This window comes from Salmo salar, chromosome ssa14 (genome assembly GCF_905237065.1).
Source record: "Salmo salar chromosome ssa14, Ssal_v3.1, whole genome shotgun sequence".
NCBI lineage: Eukaryota > Metazoa > Chordata > Actinopteri > Salmoniformes > Salmonidae > Salmo > Salmo salar.
In genome coordinates, this window is record NC_059455.1 from 2176758 (window position 1) to 2202119 (window position 25362).

At 42.4% G+C, this 25362-nt stretch overlaps 1 protein-coding gene across 4 annotated transcripts in view; it reads right to left on the reverse strand.

Annotated features, from left to right (window-relative positions):
• The window catches only part of efr3a (EFR3 homolog A (S. cerevisiae)), a 255603-nt gene that overhangs the window by 45353 nt on the left and 184888 nt on the right, over positions 1 to 25362 (reverse strand). For all 4 annotated transcript variants that reach the window (XM_014139101.2, XM_014139102.2, XM_014139103.2 and 1 more), the window contains 3 exons: positions 22455 to 22506; positions 3623 to 3795; positions 1185 to 1260 (listed from right to left, as the gene is read on the reverse strand). In XM_014139101.2, coding sequence (XP_013994576.1) covers positions 1185 to 1260; positions 3623 to 3795; positions 22455 to 22506 — 301 coding nt within the window. The remainder of the gene's footprint in view (positions 1 to 1184; positions 1261 to 3622; positions 3796 to 22454; positions 22507 to 25362) is intronic.

The following is a 25362-nucleotide window of genomic DNA, read 5'->3' on the forward strand; positions in this document are numbered from 1 at the left end:
CCTCCACTACATCCCTGATGCAATACCTAAACTCTTCGAACACATGCCTCATAAAATCAGCTAGACATTGGGACCTCAATAAGCTGAATCAGGCATGTAAGTGCTGGGCTGGAACAAAAGCCTACATTGCTCTATGATGTTAGGATTGCTTATCTACATGTGGTATTGGCAGGGAGGTGTGGAGTATTGAAAATTAGCCAGTTGGCAAAATCTGGCACATTGACAGAAAGGGCGATTAATGTGCATTGTCCCCATCAAATAAACCTAACAAAGTAAAGTAGAATAGTGTCTGTTTATTACACTGCAATAAGGTACAACTGCCACCAACAGAGGACAGAGCAGCCAGGTTGTTCAAGATTGATGTCGAAATTGTCCTGAGGACATCTGGAAATGCCTTAAAAAACAGCCACTAGAGACAACAGTTATTACCATCAAGTAGGCTTGGGTTTTGTAATCCAATGACTCTGGATCAGAAGGTTGCGCGTTCGATTCCAGTCATGGACACTTGTTTTTTTATTTGGGGTTTTAACCCTATCACAAACCTTAACCATTTGGAATAAGTGCCTAAACGTAATGTTTTAACCCTATCACAAACCTTAACCCTTACCTTAACCATTTGGAATAGGTGCCTAAACTTAATGTTTTAACCCTATCACAAACCTTAACCCTTACCTTAACCATTTGGAATGAGTGCCTAAACTTAACCCTTAACTTCTAAAATGGACTTTTGGAGAAATGGAACGATACAGCACCAGCAGCAACAAAAACACTTTGACATGTTAAGTTTGGAGAACGTAGATGAACGTCTAATTCTGCTGCAGTGAGACTGTGAGAGCTTGTTGCAGTAAAGAGCCGTGGCAGAACCATTTGTGATCCATAGTGGTTTTCTATGGGGAGCTGTAATGGAGCGTTGCAACTGGCCCCAGCTTGTTATTTATTGGAAGACAAACTAATGGTAACGCTGTCTGTGAAAATCAATCATCAGAGATACTATTGTGCTGCTTTACCTTTTAACACTGTCTATGAATGAAAAGATAGGGTTTTTTATCACCCAAGCTAACGGCTCATTCTACCAAGCATTATAAATGCAGAACTTCATTACGCAATCATAATGCATCACACACAGGTAGTATAATGTGCAATACTGGAAGTGTATCATTTTTTAAGTATAACTTTTTATTCACCTTTTTCATGAACCCAACGTCTTGTTTCGATATCTTCTCCCTCTTTATCTTCAAGGCCGCCACATTAGGAATGATCCTAACAAAAAAGAGAGATTCAAAAATGAAAGATATATTTAGTCGCTAGTGAAAGTCACACCCCTTGCACAGTCTTAAAAAGGACTGGATTTTTCCCCTACTGATTTTCACAACCAACTACACACTTTCAAGGTGAAAGAAAATAATTAGTGATGCACTGATATGACATTTTTGGCCAATACCGATATCCGATATTTTTCTTGCCCCCCCAAAAAACGATACCGATAAACAATATTTTAAATTTTAGCAGCCTTTTAAGCATTCTAGTACAGTTAAATAGTTAATTAACACACACACGGACGCAGCGGTCCAAGGCTCGGCATTTCAGTGGAAGAGGCATCACTACAGTCCCTGGTTCGAATCAAGGCTCTATCACATCCGGCCGTGATTGGGAGTCCCATAGCACAATTGGCCCAGCGTTGTCCGGGTTTGGCCAGGGTAGGCCGTCATTGTAAAAAATAATTTGTTCTTAACTGACTTGCCTAGTTAAATAAAGGTTACACACACACACACACACACACACACACACACACACACCAAAAAGTTATTTTGTTGGCATTTACGTATGTCCCCATTACCAGTAAAACATAATCAAAACCTATTTCTGTCACGTACTTGCTGTGCTGTTTCGTTGTTCATTTGTTCAGTCGTTTCATTCTCAACCAGGATTTCTATGGAACGCCGTTTGGGTCTTTGCTATGGAACGCAGTTTGGGTCTTGCGTGTCAAAAATAAAACAATGACCAGTAGATGACACTATTTGACCTGTCAAATAAGCTTGTTGACCAATCAGGACCTGAATATGACTGCACGTCACATAATAATTTAATGCGTTCATAAATTTTTTTACGTAGTTATTACACATGGATTACACTATCACTTGTATTTCATGTCACAACGATTCATCGATACATATGCTACGATGCTGGTAAAGTTGTCTCGCGCACCTACAGTGCTGGTCATAAAAGCTAGCTAGCTCATGGATGCAAATGGATGTGTTTTCTTCCCCAAAAACATATCAAGACGACAGTCTGATACAGTAGCTATAGTTAGCTAGCTAACTATATAGCTAGGTGTCATCATCTAAAATAACCCTGATTTATAAGACAGTTATTATTTGATTAATGGTGGATGGACCCATCTATGTGAAGCTAGCCACAATAAGGATTAGCCACAATAGTGGACTTTGCGGTTAGCCTTCAAAATAAAAGGATTCCATAATTCTACTATTTGTATTCATTTGCATCACTGTCAATTACATACTATTATTTTGAAGGCAAACCACAAATTCCACTATTCTGCCTAATCCTTATTGTGGCTCGCTTCACAACACATAACCCGGTCCGGTCGAGTCTCACTAGCCAGATGACGCTAGCTGGCTGCTTATAACGTTAGCCTTGGGCAACAGGGTTATGTAGCTGGCTAGCTATTTATTTTCATGAACTGAAATTCAATTTCATTAGGCAAACAACAAGTGGCAACCTAGCTAATACTTACTCACAAGGATTCCTAAATCATTTCTAAGAATAATGAAAATGACTGCAGTTTCTACTGGTCATTGTTTTCAGGCTGATTGTATTGGTGCTAGCTAGGTACCAAGCTAAAGCTAGCTCAGAAGTTGCGGTCGAACAAATGATGCTTTATTACCAACGTGGTACTGTAAATACATCGTTCGTGGCCGGTGTTTGGAGACTTTTTTGTACAGCTTTGACAGTGCTACTGTATCTTTTTTGACACGCAAAGACCCAAACGGCATTCCATAGTATGTCTTGAAGCTAATAGCAGTGACACTATTACTGTGTAACTCCGGTAGGGCAACATCTGAAAAATAGCGCACTTGGTAGTGTATACCGGTGCTCGACCAGTCTGCGAAAGCCAACATCACCCACTTCTTTTACTGAGCTTGAGCAATTTTGACCAAAACAATTGATCTATGTTGCTTTACGATTTGTGCAAGGTTGGTAGAATCTTATTCAAAATTATTCACAGCTGTAATGGCTGCCAAAGGTGTTTCCACCAAGTTTTAACTCTGGGGTCTTAAGACATACGCAATCAATACATCTTCATTGTATATATTTTTTTTTTACTTTGAAAGAGTAGGTTGTCTAGATCTGTAGGAAAAAAATATATATTTTTAGATTCAATTTTAAGGCAGCATAATGTGAAGACTGTGCAATAGGCACTGTGCATTACATTCTGGTAACTTAGTAGATGCTCTTACCCAGAGCAGCCTACAATCAAATAGCTTACAACACTTAAGATAACGTACAACCTCAAACACAACAAATAAAAGCTATCGGGGGGAGGATGCACCCCTGCGGAACACCCGACACCAGCAGTGGGCATTTTGACACCAGCTGTTACCTGATGCCCCGCAGTTTGGCGCGGTTGTCGTGGCGATCGATGATGTTGAGCAGGATCTCAAGGACCAACTGGCGAAGCTCGCAGTCCTCCATGAGTGAAATGGAGAAGAGTGGGTCCAGGAAGGGTGCGGGCAGCGCTGCCACCATGGTCTTGGACTTGAAACCAGAGGTCACCTGAGGTACATCAAAGGTGTCAGGGGGAAAGGTCAGGCTTGATCACAGTCTATATATATTATGTGTTAATAACATACAATGTACAATTTATGATAAAGGATACATACCGTACATCTATATCATGATATTCATTTCAATTTTACCTACATTTCTGGATAAATGTCTTGGTATATGTATATTTCATGGTAGAAGGGTGTTAGAGTGTACACTCCAGCATATTTCCACATTCCATCAATCACACGTAATTGACAGGTGGCAGGTGTTTATTGCATCGCCACCACCGACAGACTGGCGAGTTTGCCATCATTCACAAGAAACAGACTTAAACTTTGAGCTCTGCCAACACGTTTCTTTTTCAATAACAGAGCATGCGAGTGGCCTGATCTGAGCGGATTTCAGATTGAGCAAAATGTCACTGCACTGTGACCCTTCTGTCTGGTCTACATGATGAGGTGACGAAAGGGAGGACACTGGTATGTGTGTGTGCAGTAGCGGAATGGCAATATGGAGCACCAGGAAAATGTGCATCTCCCGGCCCAGGCTGTTTGACTGGGCCGGCCCAATGGTCCAAGTTATAGTGGGGGCTGAGAAGTTGAGCGACACGGGCCGGCCCACTGGTCCATCTCTCCCACCGGACCTGGCCCATTGGTCCATTCCTCCCTCTGTGCAGCGGCTGCAGTCCTTGGCCCAGCCCCCTTCCCTCACATACACACTGACAGTGATATAGCCACGAGACGTTGATGTAGCTATCAATAGAAGTCAGCTTACGCAAAATCCCAAATCAACATCGAAAAGCAACAGTAAAAACGCAAAGATGTGGCTGAAAAGTTAAGGGACAAAAAAGTAAAGTCCCTTGGGTCAGATGCAGCCAAATGTAGGAAATTAACCGACTTATTATGTAGTGATGCTACTAGTGCCAGTGCCAATGCTAACGTCAATGTGCATATAGCCCATGCAGAGGGGGATGCCGCAGCCGGAATTGTGAGCACAAGCAAAGTCTGTGCAGCCAAAGCGGTAGGCAATGGGGAGCCATCGTTACAGTTGTTAGTAATTAGCTAGCTAACCATATTAGCATAAATGTGCCATCAGTCAAAACATGGCGCCGACAGAGATGGTCGCCTCGCTTCAGGTCCTTAGAAGTACTTCCTGTTCACCCATGCCTGCGTGGCCATGCACGCTTCCAACTCAATCATCAAGTTTGCAGATGACACTACAGTGGTAGGCCTGATTATCAACAACGACGAGATGGCCTACAGGGAGGAGGTGAGGGCCCTCGGAGTGTGGTGTCAGGAAAATAACCTCTCACTCAATGTCAACAAAACAAAGGAGATGATCATGGACTTCAGGAAACAGCAGAGGGCGCACCCCCGCATCCACATCGACGGGAAAGTAGTGGAGAAGGTGGAAAGTTCCTTGGCGTACACATCACGGACAAACTGAAATGGTCCACGCACACAGACAGCGTGGTGAAGAAGGCGCAACAGCACCTCTTCAACCTCAGGAGGCTGAAGAAATGTTGCTTGTCATCTAAAACACTCAAACTTTTACAGATGCACAATCGAGAGCATCCTGTCAGGCTGTATCACCGCCTGGTACGGAAATTGCATCGCCCACAACCGCAAGGCTCTCCAGAGGGTAGTGAGGTCTGCACAACGCATCACCAGAGGCAAACTACCTGCCCTCCAGGACACCTACACCACCAGATGTCACAGGAAGGTCAAAAAGATCATCAAGGACAACAATCACCCGAGCCACTGCCTTTTCACCCCGCTATCATCCAGAAGGCGAGGTCAGTACAGGTGCATCAAAGCTGGGACAGAGAGACTGAAAAATAGCTTCTATCTCAAGGCCATCAGACTGTTAAACAGCCATCACTAACAGAGTAGCTGCTGCCAACATACAGACTCAAATCTCTGGCCACTTTAATAGATTTAATAAATGGATTTAATAAAGGTATCACTAGTCACTTTAAATAACGCCACTTTAATAATGTCTACATATCCTACATTACTCATCTCATATGTATATACTGTATTTTATACCATCTACTGCATCTTGCCTATGGCGTACGCCATTGCTCATCGATATATTTATATGTACATATTCTATTCATCCCTTTACATTTGTGTGTATAAGGTAGTTGTTGTGAATTTGTTAGATTACTTGTTAGATATTACTGCATAGTCAGAACTAGAAGCACAAGCATTTCACTACACTCGCATTAACATCTGCTAACCATGTGAATGTGACCAATACAATTTGATTTGAAAACATGACATAGTATCAAGAACAAGATAAAACTAGCTGAAATGAGCCACATGCGATTCCCCACATGGCTGCTTCTTGTCATAGTTGCTATCTGGCCATCCAGAATCACAACAACACACTGCCTTTTTCCCCATTGAAGCGTACACATTGTTTCCATGACGTTGTCAGCTAATCCATTTATCAGTCATTTCAAGCCCTATTCCTCAACTTTTGTTCAATGGGATCTACATCATATGATAAATATTTTCATCATATTTTTACTATGCACTTGAGCTTGTGTCCTCAAAATCAAATCTTATTGGTCACGTATACATATTTAGCAGATGTTATTGCGGGTGTAGCGAAATGCTTATGTTCCTAGCTCCAACAGTACAGCAATACCTAACAATACACGCAAATACCCAAAATAAAAATAAATATAGAAATATTAGAACGACCAATGTCAGAGTCCGGAATATAAATGTATATATATATGTATGTAACTTGAGTTGCACCCCCTTTTGCCCGCAGAACAGCCTCAATTCGTCGGGGCATGGACTCTACAAGGTATAGAAAGCGTTCCACAGGGATGCTGGCCCATGTTAACTCCAATGCTTCCCACAGTCAAGTTGGCTGGATGTCCATGGAATGGTGGACCATTCTTGATATACAGGGGGAACTGTTGAGCATGAAAAACCCAGCAGCGTTCTAGTTCTTGACACACTCAAAGCGGTGCGCCTGGCACCTACTACCATACCCTGTTTAAAGGCACTTAAATCTATAGTCTTGCCCATTCACCCTCAATGGCACACATACACAATCCATGTCTCATTTGTCTCAAGACTTAAAAGCCTTCTTTAACTTGTCTCTTCCCCTTCATCTACATGGATTGAAGTGGATTTAACAGGTGTCATCAATAAGGGGTCATAGCTTTCACCTGGTCAGTCTATGTCATGGAAAGAGCAAATGTTTATGATGGTGTGAATAGACATCATGGACAGTTTATGAATAGAAAAGTTGTGTAGAGCAGTAATTATATAGGATGAACATTGACTAGAATAAAGTATATAGATAAACTCAGCAAAAAAATAAACGTCCCTTTTCAAAGGTAATTCGTAAAAATCCAAATAACTTCAGATCTTCATTGTAAAGGGTTTAAACACTGTTTCCCATGCTTGTTCAATGAACCATAAACAAATAATGAACATGCACCTGTGGAACGGTCGTTAAGAGACAAACAGCTTACAGACGGTCGGCAATTAAGGTCCGTTATGAAAACTGACGACAATAAACAGGCCTTTCTACTGACTCTGAAAAACACCAAAATAAAGATGCCCAGGGTCCCTGCTCATCTGCGTGAACGTGCCTTAGTCATGCTGCAAGGAGGCATGAGGACTGTAGACGTGGCCAGGGCAATAAATTGCAATGTCCGTACTGTGAGACGCCTAAGACAGCGCTACAGGGAGACAGGATGGACAGCTCAAAGCGGCAAACCACGTGTAACAACACCTGCACAGGTTCGGTACGTCCGAACATTACACCGGCGGACTGATACAGAATGGCAACAACAACTGCCCAAGTTACACCAGGAACGCACAATCCCTCCATCAGTGCTCAGACTGTCCGCAATAGGCTGAGAAAGGCTGGACTGAGGGCTTGTAGGCCTGTTGTAAGGCAGGCCCTCTAGACATCACCGGCAACAACATCGTCTATAGGCACAAACCCACCGTCGCTGGACCAGACAGGACTGGCAAAAAGTGCTCTTCACTGACGAGTCGCGGTTTTGTTTCCCCAGGTGTGATGGTCGGATTCGCATTTATCGTCGAACGAATGAGCGTTACACAGAGGCCTGTACTCTGGAGCGGGATTGATTTGGAGGGTCCGTCATGGTCTGGGGCGTTGTGTCACAGCATCATCGGACTGAGCTTGTTGTCATTGCAGGCAATCTCAATGCTGTGCGTTACAGGGAAGACATCCTCCTCCCTCATGTGGTACCCTTCCTGCAGGCTCATCCTGACATGACCCTTCAGCATGACAATGCCACCAGCCATACTGCTCGTTCTGTGTGTGATTTCCTGCAAGACAGGAATGTCAGTGTTCTGCCAAGGCCAGCGAAGAGCCCTGATCTCAATCCCATTGAGCACGTCTGGGACCTGTTGGATCGGAGGGTGAGGGCTAGGGCCATTCCCCCCAGAAATGTCTGGGAACTTGTAGGTGCCTTGGTGGAAGAGTGGGGTAACATCTCACAGCAAGAACTGGCAAATCTGGTGCAGCCCATGAGGAGGAGATGCACTGCAGTACTTAATGCAGCTGGTGGCCACACCAGATACTGACTGTTACTTTTGATTTTGACCCCCCCCCCTTTGTTCAGGGACACATTACTCAATTTCTGTTAGTCACATGTCTGTGGAACTTGTTCAGTTTATGTCTGTTGTTGAATCTTATGTCCATACAAATATTTACATGTTAAGTTTGCTGAAAATAAACGCAGTTGACAATGAGAGGACGTTTCTTTTTTTGTTGAGTTCATGAAGTGGGTAAAAAAGTATGTAAACATTATTAAATTGACCCGTGTTCAATGACTATGTACGTAGGGCAGCAGTCTCTAGGTGCAGGTTTGAGTACCCTGTTGTAGCCTGCTAGTAACAGTGACTAAATAGCAGGATATTGGGCGGCAGCCGGCTAGTGGTGACTATTTAACTGTCTGATGGCCTGGAGATGGCCTGTTTTTCAGTCTCTTGGTCCCAGGTTTGATGCACCTGTACCGTCTCCTATTATTATTTATTATTAATATTATTCATTCATTTGATCAAATGACAGGGCTGCTTCTGTGTTGTTTGTATTTTAACAAAATATTGGGCCTTTATAATTCATTTGTAATTTATTTTATTATTCTAGGCCTCAGAGGTGTTTTTCCAGCCACTCGCTTACCCCTTCAAAACAAACAACAAAGGCACATGGTATTCTATCTGTCAGTTGGAGCTGGAGTTGGGCCTTAAAGTGAGGAACTTCCACAGGTTTAATGTATTTATTTAACCTTTATTTAACCAAGGAACTCAGTTAAGAACAAATTCTTATTTAGAATAACGGCCTACCTTGGCCAAACCCGGACGACGCTGGGCCAATCACGGCCGGTTGTGATACAGCCTGGTATCGAATCAGGGTCTGTAATGACACCTCTAGCACTGATATGCAGTGCCTTAGACCGCTGCGCCACTCGGGAGCCAAAGTAGGTGTAGGCTACTTTGTCTTGTCATCAAAACAAAAGGCATACACAAGGCTTCTTAATTTGTTATATCATTGTTGTACTGTTTTCAATAGGTCACCAGAGGATGCAGGACCAGAACAGCCTGTTTGCATGGTGGACCATCCTGGCCTATACCCTATCTGCTGTCTCTGCATTGCAGAATACCATGATTATATACAGGGCAGACTATAGGCCTCTGCGTCTGAGGCCAAACACTGTAAGCAATACTAAGTATACATGATATCACTTGCTGTGTAAGGCCTCAGACGCAATGGCCCATGGTATACTCTTCAGTATCATCACAAAGTCTATTTCATCATTTTGTGAAATAGACTGTGATGATACTGGAGATTATAACTTATAAAAATATTCTAATGAGTAAACACTTGAATTTGTTGTTGAAAGTAAATAAAGAAACCAGACTGCAATGAAAGGTTGTTGTCCTTCTTTATGAATTATCTTCTCAGTTATTTACATAACATAATAAACAGATATACTGCAATTCAGTTTTCTTTATTGGAAACTACCAAAGTGCTCCACAGTGCCTTTGGAAAGTATTGAGACCCCTTGATGTTTTCCACATTTTGTTACAGCCTTATTCTAAAATTGATAAAATATTTTTTTTCTCTGCAATCTATGCACAATACCCCATAATGACAAAGAAAAAACTGGTTTGTAGAAATGTTTGCAAATGTATTAAAAATAAAAAAAATCTTATTTACATAAGTATTCAGACCCTTTGCTATGAGACTCAAAATTGAGCTCAGGTGTATCCTGTTTCCAGTGATCATCCTTGAAATGTTTCTACAACTTGATTGGAGTCCACCTGTGGTAAATTAAATTGATTGGACATGATTTGGAAATGCACACACCTGTCTATATAAGGTCCCGCAGTTGACAGTGCAAGTCAGAGCAAAAACCATGCCATGAAGTCGAAGGAATTGTCTGTAGAGCTCCGAGACAGGATTGTGTCGAGGTACAGATCTGCGGAAGGGTACCAAAAAAGATCTGTGCATTGAAGGTCCCCAAGAACACAGTGACCTCCATCATTCTTAAATGGAAGAAGTTTGGAACCACCAAGACTCTTCCTAGAGCTATCCACCCGGCCAAACTGAGCAATCGGGGGAGAAGGGCCTTGGTCAGGGAGGCGACCAAGAACCCGATGGTCACTCTGACAGAGCTCCAGAGTTCCTCTGTGGAGATGGGAGACAACCAGATATGGTTGTCCTTCTGGAAGGTTCTCCCATCTCCACAGAGGAACTCTGGAGCTCTCTAGTCTTCACCAAGTAGCTCCTCATCAAAGGCATTTTCATTCATGATGTCCATGATCTCATGGTCCTCCTCATCCTGCAGGCCTTCCTCAGCGATGACCCTTTAGCACATTAGAACGGGGATGAATGGAAGGGAATTGTGTAGTTACAAGTTATCAACCTGTTGGAAAGGTGACAAAAGTAAAATTGTACAATCCAAAGGTTTTCACTATCACATCTGCGAAAACCTAGCATAATTTAATATCTTGACAGTCCATAACTGAAATAATATAATAATGTACAGTACCAGTCAAAAGTTTGAAAATAGTCAAAATAAAGAAAAACCTTTGAATGAGTAGGTGTCCAATCTTTTGACTGGTACTGTATGCCTGTAGCAAAGTCTGATCAGCTATACCTCTAGCCTGAGCTTACATAAGTCATATGATCTATCATAAGGGTTATATATTCATTCAACTATTTTTTTGGAATCATATCACAGATAAACATACACCTAATGAGAGATTGTGCTCGCAAATAATAATAATAGCTACCCTCTCTCTTCTGGCTGGCAGGCTAGTAGCTACAAATCCAATTACAAGCAAGTTAGTTTTAGCTTCAATACCTAATGACATACTGTCAAAGAAAACACGAACATAAAAAAATAACAAGACACAAGCTAAATCAAGTAGGCTACCTTGGTCCGTTGGGTGACTGACTGACTGCAGCTTGAACAATAGTCAACAGGCTAGCTACCATTAGTTAGCTCACAGACTGGTAGCTATCAATCTAGCTAACATTATCTGAAGTGACACTATAGTGGCCTGGAAATATGATGACATAGCTAATGTAGGCAAGTAATTAGTAGGAAATAACTTTGCCATAATTATCATGTAACCAAATTTACTTTAGAGAGACGACACTTGCCATAGATAGAAAAGTTCATAAAAAATAGCTAGCTAGCAATGCCAATGTTCGCTACCTTCAATCCTAAGTAACTAGCTAAAGTTTTGCCAAAAGACACCTACCCTACCGTTACGCTTGTTTACACCGAGCTGCACTGGGGTTACAACACAATCATGGTTACATAAAGACACCGTGGAGTCGGTGCGAGATATGGGTTGGAAAGCGTACCGCAATGCAGGCATGGGATATGCAACTGTACTCCAACTTTTACCTTTATCTACACTGCTCCATCGAGAAGATTGAAATACTGCTAGTTTTCCTAGAAAACTGCCCATTTCGTCCTCATGCTAGCTACCAGTAGCCACAGCAGCCAGTCTTCTCGATGGAGCAGTATGGATAAAGGTACAATTTGGAGTACAGTGGCATATCCCATTGCTGCAAAGGTACGTTTTACGACCCATTTTCACACCGGCTCCACGGTGTCTTAACGCAACCATAATTGCGTTCCGACTCCAGTGCAGCTCAGTGTAAACAAGCGTAACGGTAGGGTCGGTATCTTGTGGCAAGCTAAATTTACACTCCATCACATTGATGACAAAAGGTTTTCCTACTAATGATTTGGGACTTTTATAAATGTCATATTCTTTCCAAGTCACTATAATGCACTTCAGACAAAATCTTCATCAGCACATGGAGGCTCAGAGAATTCCATTGAGTAGCTACTAGAACGTTCATTTGGGCATCAGTCCTCAAGACAACATTCAAAACAATATTGTGATGAATGATGCTACCCATGAATAGCATGTCCTTTACTTAAAAGAGAAAAATAAATATCTAGACACTTACTTCATGAATGGTTGATGCTGCTGCCGATTTGAAAATCAATGCGATGCTTGATGGAACTGCTGGGAAATCCACGTGTACCTAGGCTGATTTGCAATGTAGTCCGATGCAAAGTGTGCTGTGCAGGAGGTTCGACTCAACTTCTCTGACGGTTGATTATGAAAATTAAATCGAAGCCAAATCAGACAAAGTGATTGTTTGGAGGGAATGCAGTGCAAAGGCAGCCATGCTGCACAATCTCTCTTGCTTTTGGGCGGGACCAGCACTAAAACTAGAAGGGAATATGTAAATAAACTATGAATGTTAATTAATTTATTATAATCAGATTGCCGGGTGACGTTATGCGGCGGGCCAAAATTACATCCCACACGAACAGGCTGAAATTACACGTGTTTTTACACAAAAATGTCAGGCCTTTTTATTTTTACACAAAAATGACTGTCATAATTTACACGATTTCAGAGTGTTATTTCGACCTCATAGTGTGGAAACATCTGAAAAACTGGGAAAACATGTTTTTAACTGCACTGCCTCTTTAAAGCCAGCCAGCCCTCCCTGAGAAGCAGCCAGACAGTGTTCTGTCTCAGTGAGCATTCTAGCTATTATACCTTCTCTGTTTTGTTTTAGGCTTCAGATGGAATGTTGTTCAATCATGACAATTCAGTATGTATTCTGTAGAACTCTTATAACAGTGTAAAGAGTTTGTGTGTATGTTTTGTAGCACTCTGAAAATAGTACTTTTTTTTTGTACAATAGCTTTGATGCAGCTAGGTGGTGGTATTAGGGGCTGGTGTGTGTACGTGCGTGCGTCGGAGAGGGGGGGGGCGGTGGAGTATCCGCGTCCCGGTTTTGGTGGGCCTGTCTGCGTCAAAATCCAGGGCTGTTTTTTTACCTCCCTGTGTGTGTGTGTGTGTGTGTGTGTGTGTGTGTGTGTGTGTGGTGACTAGTGTCCCGGCATCATGTGTACAGAGAAAAGGTGTGTGTGCACTGTGCACATGCTCCAGTAGGAACATCTGTATTCCTTGTGTGTACAGTACATGTTGAAGTGATGAAGTGAGAAAGAAAACATAACAAATGAGTCCCCCACGCCAACACTCCTGACCCCCATCCCCCATCTTAGACTCATAATCAGACAGAGTCGAGTTTGCGTTACATGTGCTGATCCCAGTTGCCTCGGACCCATCTGCAGCTGCATGGTGTTAGAAATATGCTAAAAAATGTCCCTATCTTCCAGCTGCACGGGAAAGCAGCAGAAAAGCGAGTGAGGAGATTGACTTTGCAATAAGCCACCCTCCTAGCTCCCGGTCGATCGTGCAGATGCCCCATGGGAAAAGGAGGAGAGTGTGACATATGCGTCATGGGAAAAATATAGGAGAATGTGCATATGTAACACGTGTCTGAGCGCACATACAGTATGTGTGTGTAAAGTCTTCTCTGTGTGAACGTTTCCTCTGCCCTAGGGGCTTTTTCCCACCTGTGTATAGCCATCTCGTACAGCAGTCAGTTGAACAAGAGAGAGGCTTAACAGAACAGCGGGGAATATAGACTGAGCTAACCTGACAAGGTGGGAGCCACACACACACACACACACACACACACACACTGGAGAGACATTACAGGGAATGAGAGTGAATGATGGCTTTCCGTCCTTTAGCATTCCTTAATAGGGAGTATTATAGGGATGAGCATTTGAAATAATTTCACTATTCAAATAATATTGTAACACACATGCAGATTTACTCAGTTTTATCATTAGAATACAATAACAGGGGGTGTATCACTTTAAGACAGCTTCATGCATCAAGTATACTGTTTTGGTCACTTTTTAGCAGTGGTACGATTTACAGCTATTGTCTTAGAATTACATTGGAATGCATTAGCTGTTACCCATGTTGTAATTACTCTATGCAAGTAGACAAATGCACCTTGCAGCTCCTCATATTCATACTTTTTTCAGCATTAAGCATATTTAGCTAATGCATCGCATTTATGCTGTTGAACATTGCATGTGCCTGAAATATTATTTTCCATGATAGGCACATATTGAACATTTGTCTTCCTTCCAACAATGTCACGGAAGCTGGAGGAAGCAGTTTGTTGTAATCACCAGCGAAATCACTGTTTGAGAGGGACTACGTGGGACTGTTCCTCATCTCATCTATTTGAAAAGGAAACATTTTATTAATATACAAGGTTGTTTATATTTATTTTAGCTTGTGCACAACCATAGGAGCTTTATGGTGTACACCAAAAATAGAGCGTTATTGCATTTGCATAATTGTGTTGGTTTGATGTACGGATGTTGTTGTTTTACTGAAAACATAAGTCAATACATATGGACTTACTGTCACAGTATTACTATACGCTACAGCTCAAAGGATATATATTTATCTTTGACTTATTTAAAACTGCAATGAGAATAATAAAACTTGTACATGGTGACTTATCCTTAATTCTTACAAGGTACTATTGGGTTACAATACAATGTATTTGGATATCCGGATAGTAGAAATACGTGTGTTTAACGTATGTTTTTAACCTGCGCACTTGCTGTGTGATGGAGGAAAATGCTTTTTTGTCCTCGCAATTGTATCTAAAAAAAATGTTTTTTTGCTCACTTTTTTTGTGTTTACTTTCCCAGCATTTACACTTGGAATATCGTTTTTCAATGGGAAAAGTAAAAACATTTTACAAGGCCTTTTCATTGTTAAAATAGGCCTATAATTTTTTTTTTTATGAATACAAATGATCGAATAATAACATCTGTTTGGATATTCAAATAACCGAGCCCATCTCTAGAGAATAACACTTCAATCTGTCTAAAATAATTATACATATACTGTAGAATATAAACGCCACCTAACAGATGCTTTTACCCAAAGCAATTTACAGTAGTGCATACATTGGTATGTGTATGTGATCCCTGCTGGGATTGAACCCACAACCTTGGCGTTGTTAGTGCCACGCTCGTACCAACTAAGCCACAGGACTATAATTAACATGGACCGATTCTTCCATGATTTATCATTCCTTGATATGGAATGTTTATGCATATTCGTATGATGTAGAATAATGTATTTTAGTAAGGCTTATAATACATTCAGTCTCTCTACAATGTAGTAAATTCCTAACTGACTCAAAATAGCTGTTTAGTCAGGATCATTAAGAGATGATCATGCTTACAGTGCCTTCGGAAAGTATTCAGACCCCTTGACTTTTTCCACATTTTGTTACGTTACAGCCTTATTCTAAAATGTATTAAATTGTTTTTTTCCCCCGCCTCATCAATCTACACACAATACCCCATAATGACAAAGCAAAACCTTTTTTCTCTTTTTTTTCACAAATGTATTAAATAAAAACTGAAATATCACATTTACATAAGTATTCAGACCCTTTACTCAGTACTTTGTTGAAGCACCTTTGGCAGCGATTACAGCATCGGGTCATTTTGGGTATGACGCTACAAGCTGGTCACACCTGTATTTGGGGTGTTTCTCCCATTCTTCTCTGATCCTCTCAAGTTCTGTCAGGTTGGATGGGGAGCGTTGCTGCACAGCTATTTTTAGGTCTCTCTGGAGACGTTCAATCGGGTTCAAGTACAGGCTCTGGATGAGCCACAAGGACATTCAGAGACTTGTCCCGAAGCCACTCCTGTGTTCTCATGGCTGTGTGCTTAGGGTCGTTGTCCTGTTGGAAGGTGAACCTTCGCCCCAGTCTGAGCGCTCTGGAGCAGGTTTGCATCAAGGATCTCTGTACTTTTCTCAGTTCATCTTTCCCTCGATCCTGACTAGTCTCCCAGTCCCTGCCGCTGAAAAACCACCCCATAGCATGATGCTGCCACCACCATGCTTCACCGTAGGGATGGTGCCAGGTTTCCTTCAGACGTGATGCTTAGCATTCAGGCCAAAGAGTTCAATCTTGGTTTCATCAGACCAGAGAACCTTGTTTCTCATGGTCTGAGAGTCTTTAGGTGCCTTTTGGCAAACTCCAAGCAGGCTGTCATGTGCCTTTTACTGAGGAATGGCTTCTGTCTGGCCACTCTACCATAAAGGCCTGATTGGTGGAGTGCTGCAGAAATAGGACAAACTTCCAGAAGGACAACCATCTCCACAGAGCAAATCTGGAGCTCTGTCAGAGTGACCATAGGGTTCTTGGACACCTCCCTGACCAAGGCCCTTCTCCCCGATTGCTCAGTTTGGCCAGGCGGTCCAGCTCTTGGGAAAGTCTTAGTGGTTCCAACTTCTTCCATTTAAGAATGACGGAGGCCACTGTGTTCTTGGGGATCTTCAATGCTGCAGAAATGTTTTGCAACACTTCCCCAGATCTGTGCCTCGACACAATCCTGTCTCGGAGCTCTACGGACAATTCCTCTGTCTCATGGCTTTGGATTTTGCTCTGACATGCACTGTGGGACCTTATATTGACAGCTGTGTGCCTTTCCAAATCATGTCCAATCAATTTAATTTACCACAGGTGGACTCCAATCAAGTTGTTGAAACATCAAGGCTGAACACTGGAAACTGGATGCACCAGAGCTCAATTTCGAGTCCGATAGCAAAAGGTCTGAATACGTATGTAAATAAGGTGATTGTTTTTATTTCTAATAAATTTGCAAAAATGTCTAAAAACCTGTTTTCGCTTTGTCATTATGGAGTATTGTGTGTAGGTAACGGAGTTTATTTTTTAAAATCAATTTTAGAATTGAACCTTTATTTAACTAGGCAAGTCAGTTAAGAACAAATTCTTATTTACAATGACGGCCTACCTCGGCCAAATCCAGACGACGCTGGGCCAATCACGGCTGGATGTGATACAGCCTGGAATCAAACCAGGGACTGTAGTGACACCTCTCACACTGATACGCAGTGCATTAGACTGCTGCGCCACTCGGGATCCTGAGAAAAAGGCTGTAACATAACAAAATGTGGAAAAAGTCAAGGGGTCTGAATACTTTCCGAATGCACTGTGTATACATGCTTATGACAAATCGTATGATTTGTCATAAGCGTCATAATGTATTATACCTGTCAGCGTTAAAATATAGAGTTACAACAATAATTAGATAATTAGATAATAAACAGAGTAGCAGCAGCGTAAAAGAGGGATCTGGGTAGCCCTTTGATTAGCTGTTCAGGAGCCTTATGGCTTGGGGGTAGAAGCTGTTAAGAAGCCTTTTGGACTTAGACTTGGCGCTCCGGTACCACTTGCCGTGCAGTAGCAGAAAGAACAGTCTATGACTATTGTGGCTGGAGTCTGACAATTTTTAGGGCCTGGATGGCGGGAAGCTTGGCCCCAGTGAAGTACTGGGCCAGACGCACTACCCTCTGTAGTGTCTTGCGGTCAGAGGCCGAGCAGATGACATACAAGGCAGTGATGCAACCCGTCAGGATTAGAGGTCGGCCGATTATGATTTTTCAGCGCAGATACCGATTAATCGGGCGATTTTTTGTATTTATTTGTAATAATGACAATTACAACAATACTGAATGAACACTTATTTTAACTTAATATAATACATCAATAAAATCAATTTATCCTCAAATAAATAATGAAACATGTTCAATTTGGTTTAAATAATGCAAAAACAAAGTGTTGGAGAAGAAAGTACAGTGGGGGAAAAAAGTATTTGATCCCCTGCTGATTTTGTACGTTTGCACACTTACAAAGAAATTATCAGTCTATAATTTTAATGGTAGGTTTATTTGAACAGTGAGAGACAGAATAACAACAAAAGAATCCAGAAAAACGCATGTCAAAAATGTTATAAATTGATTTGCATTTTAATGAGGGAAATAAATATTTGACCCCTCTGCAAAACATGACTTAGTACTTGGTGGCAAAACCCTTTTTGGCAATCGCAGATTTCAGACGTTTCTTGTAGTTGGCCACCAGGTTTGCACACATCTCAGGAGGGATTTTGTCCCACTCCTCTTTGCAGATCTTCTCCAAGTTTGGCAACTCGAACCTTCAGCTCCCTCCACAGATTTTCTATGGGATTAAGGTCTGGAGACTGGCTAGGCCACTCCAGGACCTTAATGTGCTTCTTCTTGAGCCACTCCTTTGTTGCCTTGGCCGTGTGCTTTGGGTCATTGTCATGCTGGAATACCCATCCACGACCCATTTTCAATGCCCTGGCTGAGGGAAGGACGTTCGTACCCAAGATGACGGTACATGGCCCCGTCCATCGTCCCTTTGATGCGGTGAAGTTGTCCTGTCCCCTTAGCATAAAAAAAACCCCAAAGCATGATTCCACCTCCATGTTTGACGGTGGAGATGGTGTTCTTGGGGTCATAGGCAGCATTCCTCCTCCTCCAAACACGGCGAGTTGAGTTGATGCCAAAGAGCTCCATTTTGGTCTCATCTGACCACAACACTTTCACCCAGTTGTCCTCTGAATCATTCAGATGTTCATTGGCAAACTCCAGACGGGCATGTATATGTATTCTTGATCAGGGGGACCTTGCGGGCCCTGCAGGATTTCAGTCCTTCACGTCGTAGTGTGTTACCAATTGTTTTGTTGGTGACTATGGTCCTAGCTGCCTTGAGATCATTGACAAGATCCTCCTGTGTAGTTCTGGGCTGATTCCTCACCGTTCTCATGATCATTGCAACCCCACGAGGTGAGATCTTGCATGAAGCTCCAGGCCGAGGGATATTGAGAGTTATTTTGTGTTTCTTCCATTTGCGAATAATCGCACCAACTGTTGTCACCTTCTCACCAAGCTGCTTGGCAATGGTCTTGTAGCCCATTCCAGCCTTGTGTAGGTCTACAATCTTGTCCCTGATATCCTTGGAGAGCTCTTTGGTCTTGGCCATGGTGGAGAGTTTGGAATCTGATTGATTGATTGCTTCTGGGCACAGGTGTCTTTTTTACAGGTAACAAGCTGCGGTTAGGAGCACTCCCTTTAAGAGTGTGCTCCTAATCTCAGCTCGTTACCTGTATAAAAAGACACCTGGGAGCCAGAAATCTTTCTGATTGAGAGGGGGTCAAATACTTATTTCCCTCATTAAAATGCAAATCAATTTATAACATTTTTGACATATATTTTTGTTGTTATTCTGTCTCTCACTGTTCAAATAAACCTACCATTAAAATAATAAACTGATCCTTTCTTTATCAGTGGGCAAACGTACAAAATCAGCAGGGGATCAAATACTTTTTTCCCCCACTGTAAAAGTGCAATATGTGCCATGTAAGAAAGCTAATGTTTAAGTGCCTTGCTCAGAACATGGGAACATATGAAAGGTGGTGGTTCCTTTTAACATGAGTTTTCAATATTCCGAGGTAAGAAGTTCTAGGTTGTAGCTATTATAGGAATTATAGGACTATTTCTCTCTATACGATTTGTATTTCATATACCTTTGACTATTGGATGTTCTTATAGGCACTTTAGTATTGCCAGTGTAACAGTATAGCTTCCGTCCCTCTCCTCGCTCCTACCTGGGCTCGAACCAGGAACACATCGACAACAGCCACCCTCGAAGCAGCGTTACCCATGCAGAGCAAGGGGAACAACTATTCCAAGTCTCAGAGCGAGTGACGTTTGAAACGCTACTGGCGCGCACCCGCTAACTAGCTAGCCATTTCACATTGGTTACACCAGCCGAATCTTGGGAGTTGACAGGCTTGAAGTCAAACAGTGCAATGCATTGCGAAGAGCTGCTGGCAAAACGCACGAAAGTGCTGTTTGAATGAATGCTTAAGAGCCTGCTGGTGCCTACCACCGCTCAGTCAGACTGCTCTATCAAATCATAGACTTAATTATAATATAATAAACACACAGAAATACGAGCCTTAGGTCATTAATATGGTCGAATCCGGAAACTATCATCTCGAAAACAAAACGTTTTTTTTTTCTTTCAGTGAAATACGGAACCGGTACGTATTTTATCTAATGGGTGGCATCCCTAAGTCTAAATATTCCTGTTACATTGCACAACCTTCAATGGTATGGCATAATTAGGTAAAATTCTGGGAAATTAGTTTGCAACGAGCCAGGCAATGAATGCAAGAGCAGTGACACAATTTCATGTTAGCAGGCAATATTAACTAAATATGCAGGTTTAAAAATATATATTTGTGTATTGATTTTAAAGAAAGGCATTGATGTTTATGGTTAGGTACGTTGGTGCAACGACAGTGCTTTTTTCTCAAATGCGCTTGTTAAATCATCACCCGTTTGTTGAAGTAGGCTGTGATTCGATGAGAAATTAACAGGCACCGCATCGATTATATACAATGCAGGACACGTTAGATAAACTAGTAATATCATCAACCATGTGTAGTTAACTAGTGATTATGTTAAGATTGATAGTTTTTTTATAAGATAAGTTTAATGCTAGCTAGCAACTTACCTTGCCTTCTTGCTGCCCTCGCGTAACAGGTAGTCAGCCTGCCATGCAGGCTCCTCGTGGAGTGCAATTCAGATCCTTACTTACATTGGCTATGGAAAGCATGATCACACAGTCGTCCAGAACAGCTTATGCTCTCAAGCATGCTTCAGTGTTACTTGCCTCGAAAAGAACATGGAAGTAATTTAGCTCGTCTGGTAGGCTTGTGTCACTGATCAGCTCGCGGCTGTGCTTCCCTTTGTAGTCTGGAATAGTTTGCAAGCCCTGCCACATCCGACGAGCATCGGAGCCGGTGTAGTATGATTCAATCTTAGTCCTGTATTGACGCTGTGCCTGTCTGATGTTGTGTCAGAGGGCATTGCTGGATTTCTTATAAGCTTTCCGGGTTACAGTCCCACTCCTTGAAAGCGGCAGGTCTAGCCTTTAGCTCAGTGTGGATGTTGCCATGTAATCCATGGCTTCTAGTTGGGATATGTACGTACGGTCACTGTGGGGATGACATCATCAATGCGCTTATTGATAAAGCCAGTGACTGATGTGGTGTACTCCTCAACGCCATCGGAAGAATCCCGGAACATATTCCAGTCTGTGCTAGCAAAACAGTCCTGTAGCTTAGCATCTGCCTCATCTGACCATTTTTTTATTGACCGAGTCACAGGTGCTTCCTGCTTTAGTTTTTGTTTGTAAGCAGGAATCAGGAGGATGGAATTATGGTCAGATTTACCAAATGGAGGGCGAGGGAGAGATTTGTACGCGTCTGGGGTAAAGGTGGTCTAGAGTTTTTTCCCCCTCTGATTTCACATTTAACATGCTGGTAGAAATTAGGTAAAACAGATTTGTGTTTCCTGCATTAAAGTCCCTGGCCACTAGAAGCGTTTTCCTGTTTACTTATGGCCGTATACAGCTAACTGAGTGCGGTCTTATTGCCAGCATCGGTTTGTGATGGTATGTAGACAGCTACGAAAAATGCAGATGAAAACTCTCTTGGTAAATAGTGTGGTCTACAGCTTATCATGAGATACTCTACCTCAGGCGAGCAAAACCTCAAGACTTCCTTAGATTTTGTGTACCTGCTGTCGTTAACAAATATACATAGACAACAACCACTTATCTTACCAGAGACCACTGTTCTATCCTGCCGAGAAAGCTTAAAACCCGCCAGCTGTATGTTATTCATGTCATCGTTCAGCCACGACTCGGTGAAACATAAGATATTACAGTTTTTAATGTCCCATTTGTGGGATATACATGATCGTAGTTCGTCTATTTCATTATCAATTGATTGTACGTTGGCTAATAGGACCGATGGTAAAGGTAGATTACCCTCTCGGCGACGGATCCTTACAAGGCACCTGGATCTTCATCCACAATACCTATGTCTCTTTCTCCTGCATATGACGGGGATGAGGGCCTTGTCAGGCGTCTGAAGTAAACACTTCCCGTCCAACTCGTTGAAGAAAAAATAATTCTCCAGTATGGGGTGAGTAATCACTGTCATGATTTCTAGAAGCTCTTTTCAGTCATAAGACATGGTGGCAGAAACATTAAGTACAAAATAACGTGAAAAAACATGCACAATTGATTACGGGATCGTAAAACAGCAGCCATCTCCTTCGGCGCCACTCAGATATACCAACAGAGAACATTGAGGTCCCTTTAGGCAGAATTAGAAAAGACTCAATTAATGGATTCATCTGTTGCCATTCTTCTCGATTGACACCATTCTTGATCAGTCTGTTGTGATCCCGATAGGTGGATACGGCTATCGTTAGACAGTACTATTGAATAAATGATCAGGCTATAGAAGTACTCACCATGATGAGCGAGCTCAGCAGCATGGCCTGGATACGCTTGGTGCCCTGGTGCCTGAGTGGAATATCAACAACAGTTTGTTAGCAAATGGTGGGGGGGACTCACTCTGTGCAATAGTAATGTTTAACATGTTTTATTAATGACTACCTCATTTCTCTATCCCAAACATACAGATAATTGTAAGTGAATTTCAAACACAGATTGAACCACAAAGATCAGTGAGGTTTTCCAATGCCTCGCAAAGAAGGGCACCCATTGGTAGGTGGATAAAAAAAAATGTAAGCAGATATTGAATATCCCTTTGACCATGGTGAAGTTATTAATTACACTTTGGATGTTGTATCAACACACCCAGTCACTACAAAGATACAGGCATCCTTCTTAACTCAGTTGCCGGAGAGGAAGGAAACTGCTCAGGGATTTCACCATGAGGCCAATGGTGACATTAAAACAGTTACAGAGTTTAATGGCTGTGATAAGAGAAAACTGAGGATGGATCAACAACATTGTAGATACTCCACAATACAAACCTAATTGACAGAGTGAAAAGAAGGAAGCCTGTACAGAAAACAAATATCCCAAAACATGCATCCTGTTTGCAACAAGGCACTAAAGTAATATTGTAAAAAATGTGGCAACGAAATTAACTTTTTGTCCTAAATACAAAAATGGGGCAAATCCAATACAACACATTACTGAGCACCACTCTCCATATGGTCAATCATAGAGGTGGCTGCATCATATTATGGGTATATGTTTAAATCGTTAAGGACTGGTGAGTTTCAGGATAAAACATGTGCGGATTGGAGCTAAGCACAGGCAAAATCCTAGAGGAAAACATGGATCAGTCTGCTTTCCACCAGATACTGGGAGATGAATTCACCTTTCAGCAGGACAAAAGCCTAAAACACAAGGCCAAATCTACACTGGAGTTGCTTACCAAGTGGCCGAGTTACAATTTGACTTAAATCTACTTGAAATTCTATGGCAAGACCTTAAATGGTTGTCTAACAATGATCAACAACCAATTCGACAGAGCTTGATCCACTCCAGGTGTGGAAAGCTCTTAGAGGCTTACCCAGAAAGTCTCACAACTGTAAAATTTGCAGTTGTGAATTATGTGTGAATTATGTAAATTAGATATTTCTCTATTTAATACATTTCAAAACGCTGTCAATATAAGGTATTGTGTAAATGGTTGAGATTATTGTTTTTAATCCATTTTGAATTCAGACTGTAAAACATCAAAATGTGGAATAAGTCAATGGGTTTGAAAACTTTCTGAAGGAATTGTACCCTGCTCAAAAAAATAAAGGGAACACTTAAACAACACAATGTAACTCCAAGTCAATCACACTTCTGTGAAATCAAACTGTCCACTTAGGAAGCAACACTGATTGACAATAAATTTCACATGCTGTTGTGCAAATGGAATAGACAACAGGTGGAAATTATAGGCAATTAGCAAGACACCCCCAATAAAGGAGTGGTTCTGCAGGTGGTGACCACAGACCACTTCTCAGTTCCTATGCTTCCTGGCTGATGTTTTGGTCACTTTTGAATGCTGGCGGTGCTTTCACTCTAGTGGTAGCATGAGACGGAGTCTACAACCCACACAAGTGGCTCAGGTAGTGCAGCTCATCCAGGATGGCACATCAATGCGAGCTGTGGCAAGAAGGTTTGCTGTGTCTGTCAGCGTAGTGTCCAGAGCATGGAGGCGCTACCAGGAGACAGGCCAGTACATCAGGAGACGTGGAGGTGGCCGTAGGAGGGCAACAACCCAGCAGCAGGACCGCTACCTCCGCCTTTGTGCAAGGAGGAGCAGGAGGAGCACTGCCAGAGCCCTGCAAAATGACCTCCAGCAGGCCACAAATGTGCATGTGTCTGCTCAAACGGTCAGAAACAGACTCCATGAGGGTGGTATGAGGGCCCGACGTCCACAGGTGGGGTTTGCGCTTACAGCCCAACACCGTGCAGGACGTTTGGCATTTGCCAGAGAACACCAAGATTGGCAAATTCGCCACTGGCGCCCTGTGCTCTTCACAGATGAAAGCAGGTTCACACTGAGCACATGTGACAGATGTGACAGAGTCTGGAGACGCCGTGGAGAACGTTCTGCTGCCTGCAACATCCTCCAGCATGACCGGTTTGGCGGTGGGTCAGTCATGGTGTCGGGTGGCATTTCTTTGGGGGGCCGCACAGCCCTCCATGTGCTCGCCAGAGGTAGCCTGACTGCCATTGGGTACCGAGATGAGATCCTCAGACCCCTTGTGAGACCATATGCTGGTGCGGTTGGCCCTGGGTTCCTCCTAATGCAAGACAATGCTAGACCTCATGTGGCTGGAGTGTGTCAGCAGTTCCTGCAAGAGGAAGGCATTGATGCTATGGACTGGCCCGCCCGTTCCCCAGACCTGAATCCAATTGAGCACATCTGGGACATCATGTCTCGCTCCATCCACCAACGCCACGTTGCACCACAGACTGTCCAGGAGTTGGCGGATGCTTTAGTCCAGGTCTGGGAGGAGATCCCTCAGGAGACCATCTGCCACCTCATCAGGAGCATGCCCAGGCGTTGTAGGGAGGCCATACAGGCACGTGGAGGCTACACACACTACTGAGCCTCATTTTGACTTGTTTTAAGGACATTACATCAAAGTTGGATCAGCCTGTAGTGTGGTTTTCCACTTTAATTTTGAGTGTGACTCCAAACCCAGACCTCCATGGGTTGATAAATTGGATTTCCATTGATTATTTTTGTGTGATTTTATTGTCAGCACATTCAACTATGTAAAGAAAAAAGTATTTAATAAGATTATTTCATTCATTCAGATCTAGGATGTGTTATTTTAGTGTTCCCTTTATTTTTTTGAGCAGTGTATATATATTATAACATATAGCTCTACTAACTAG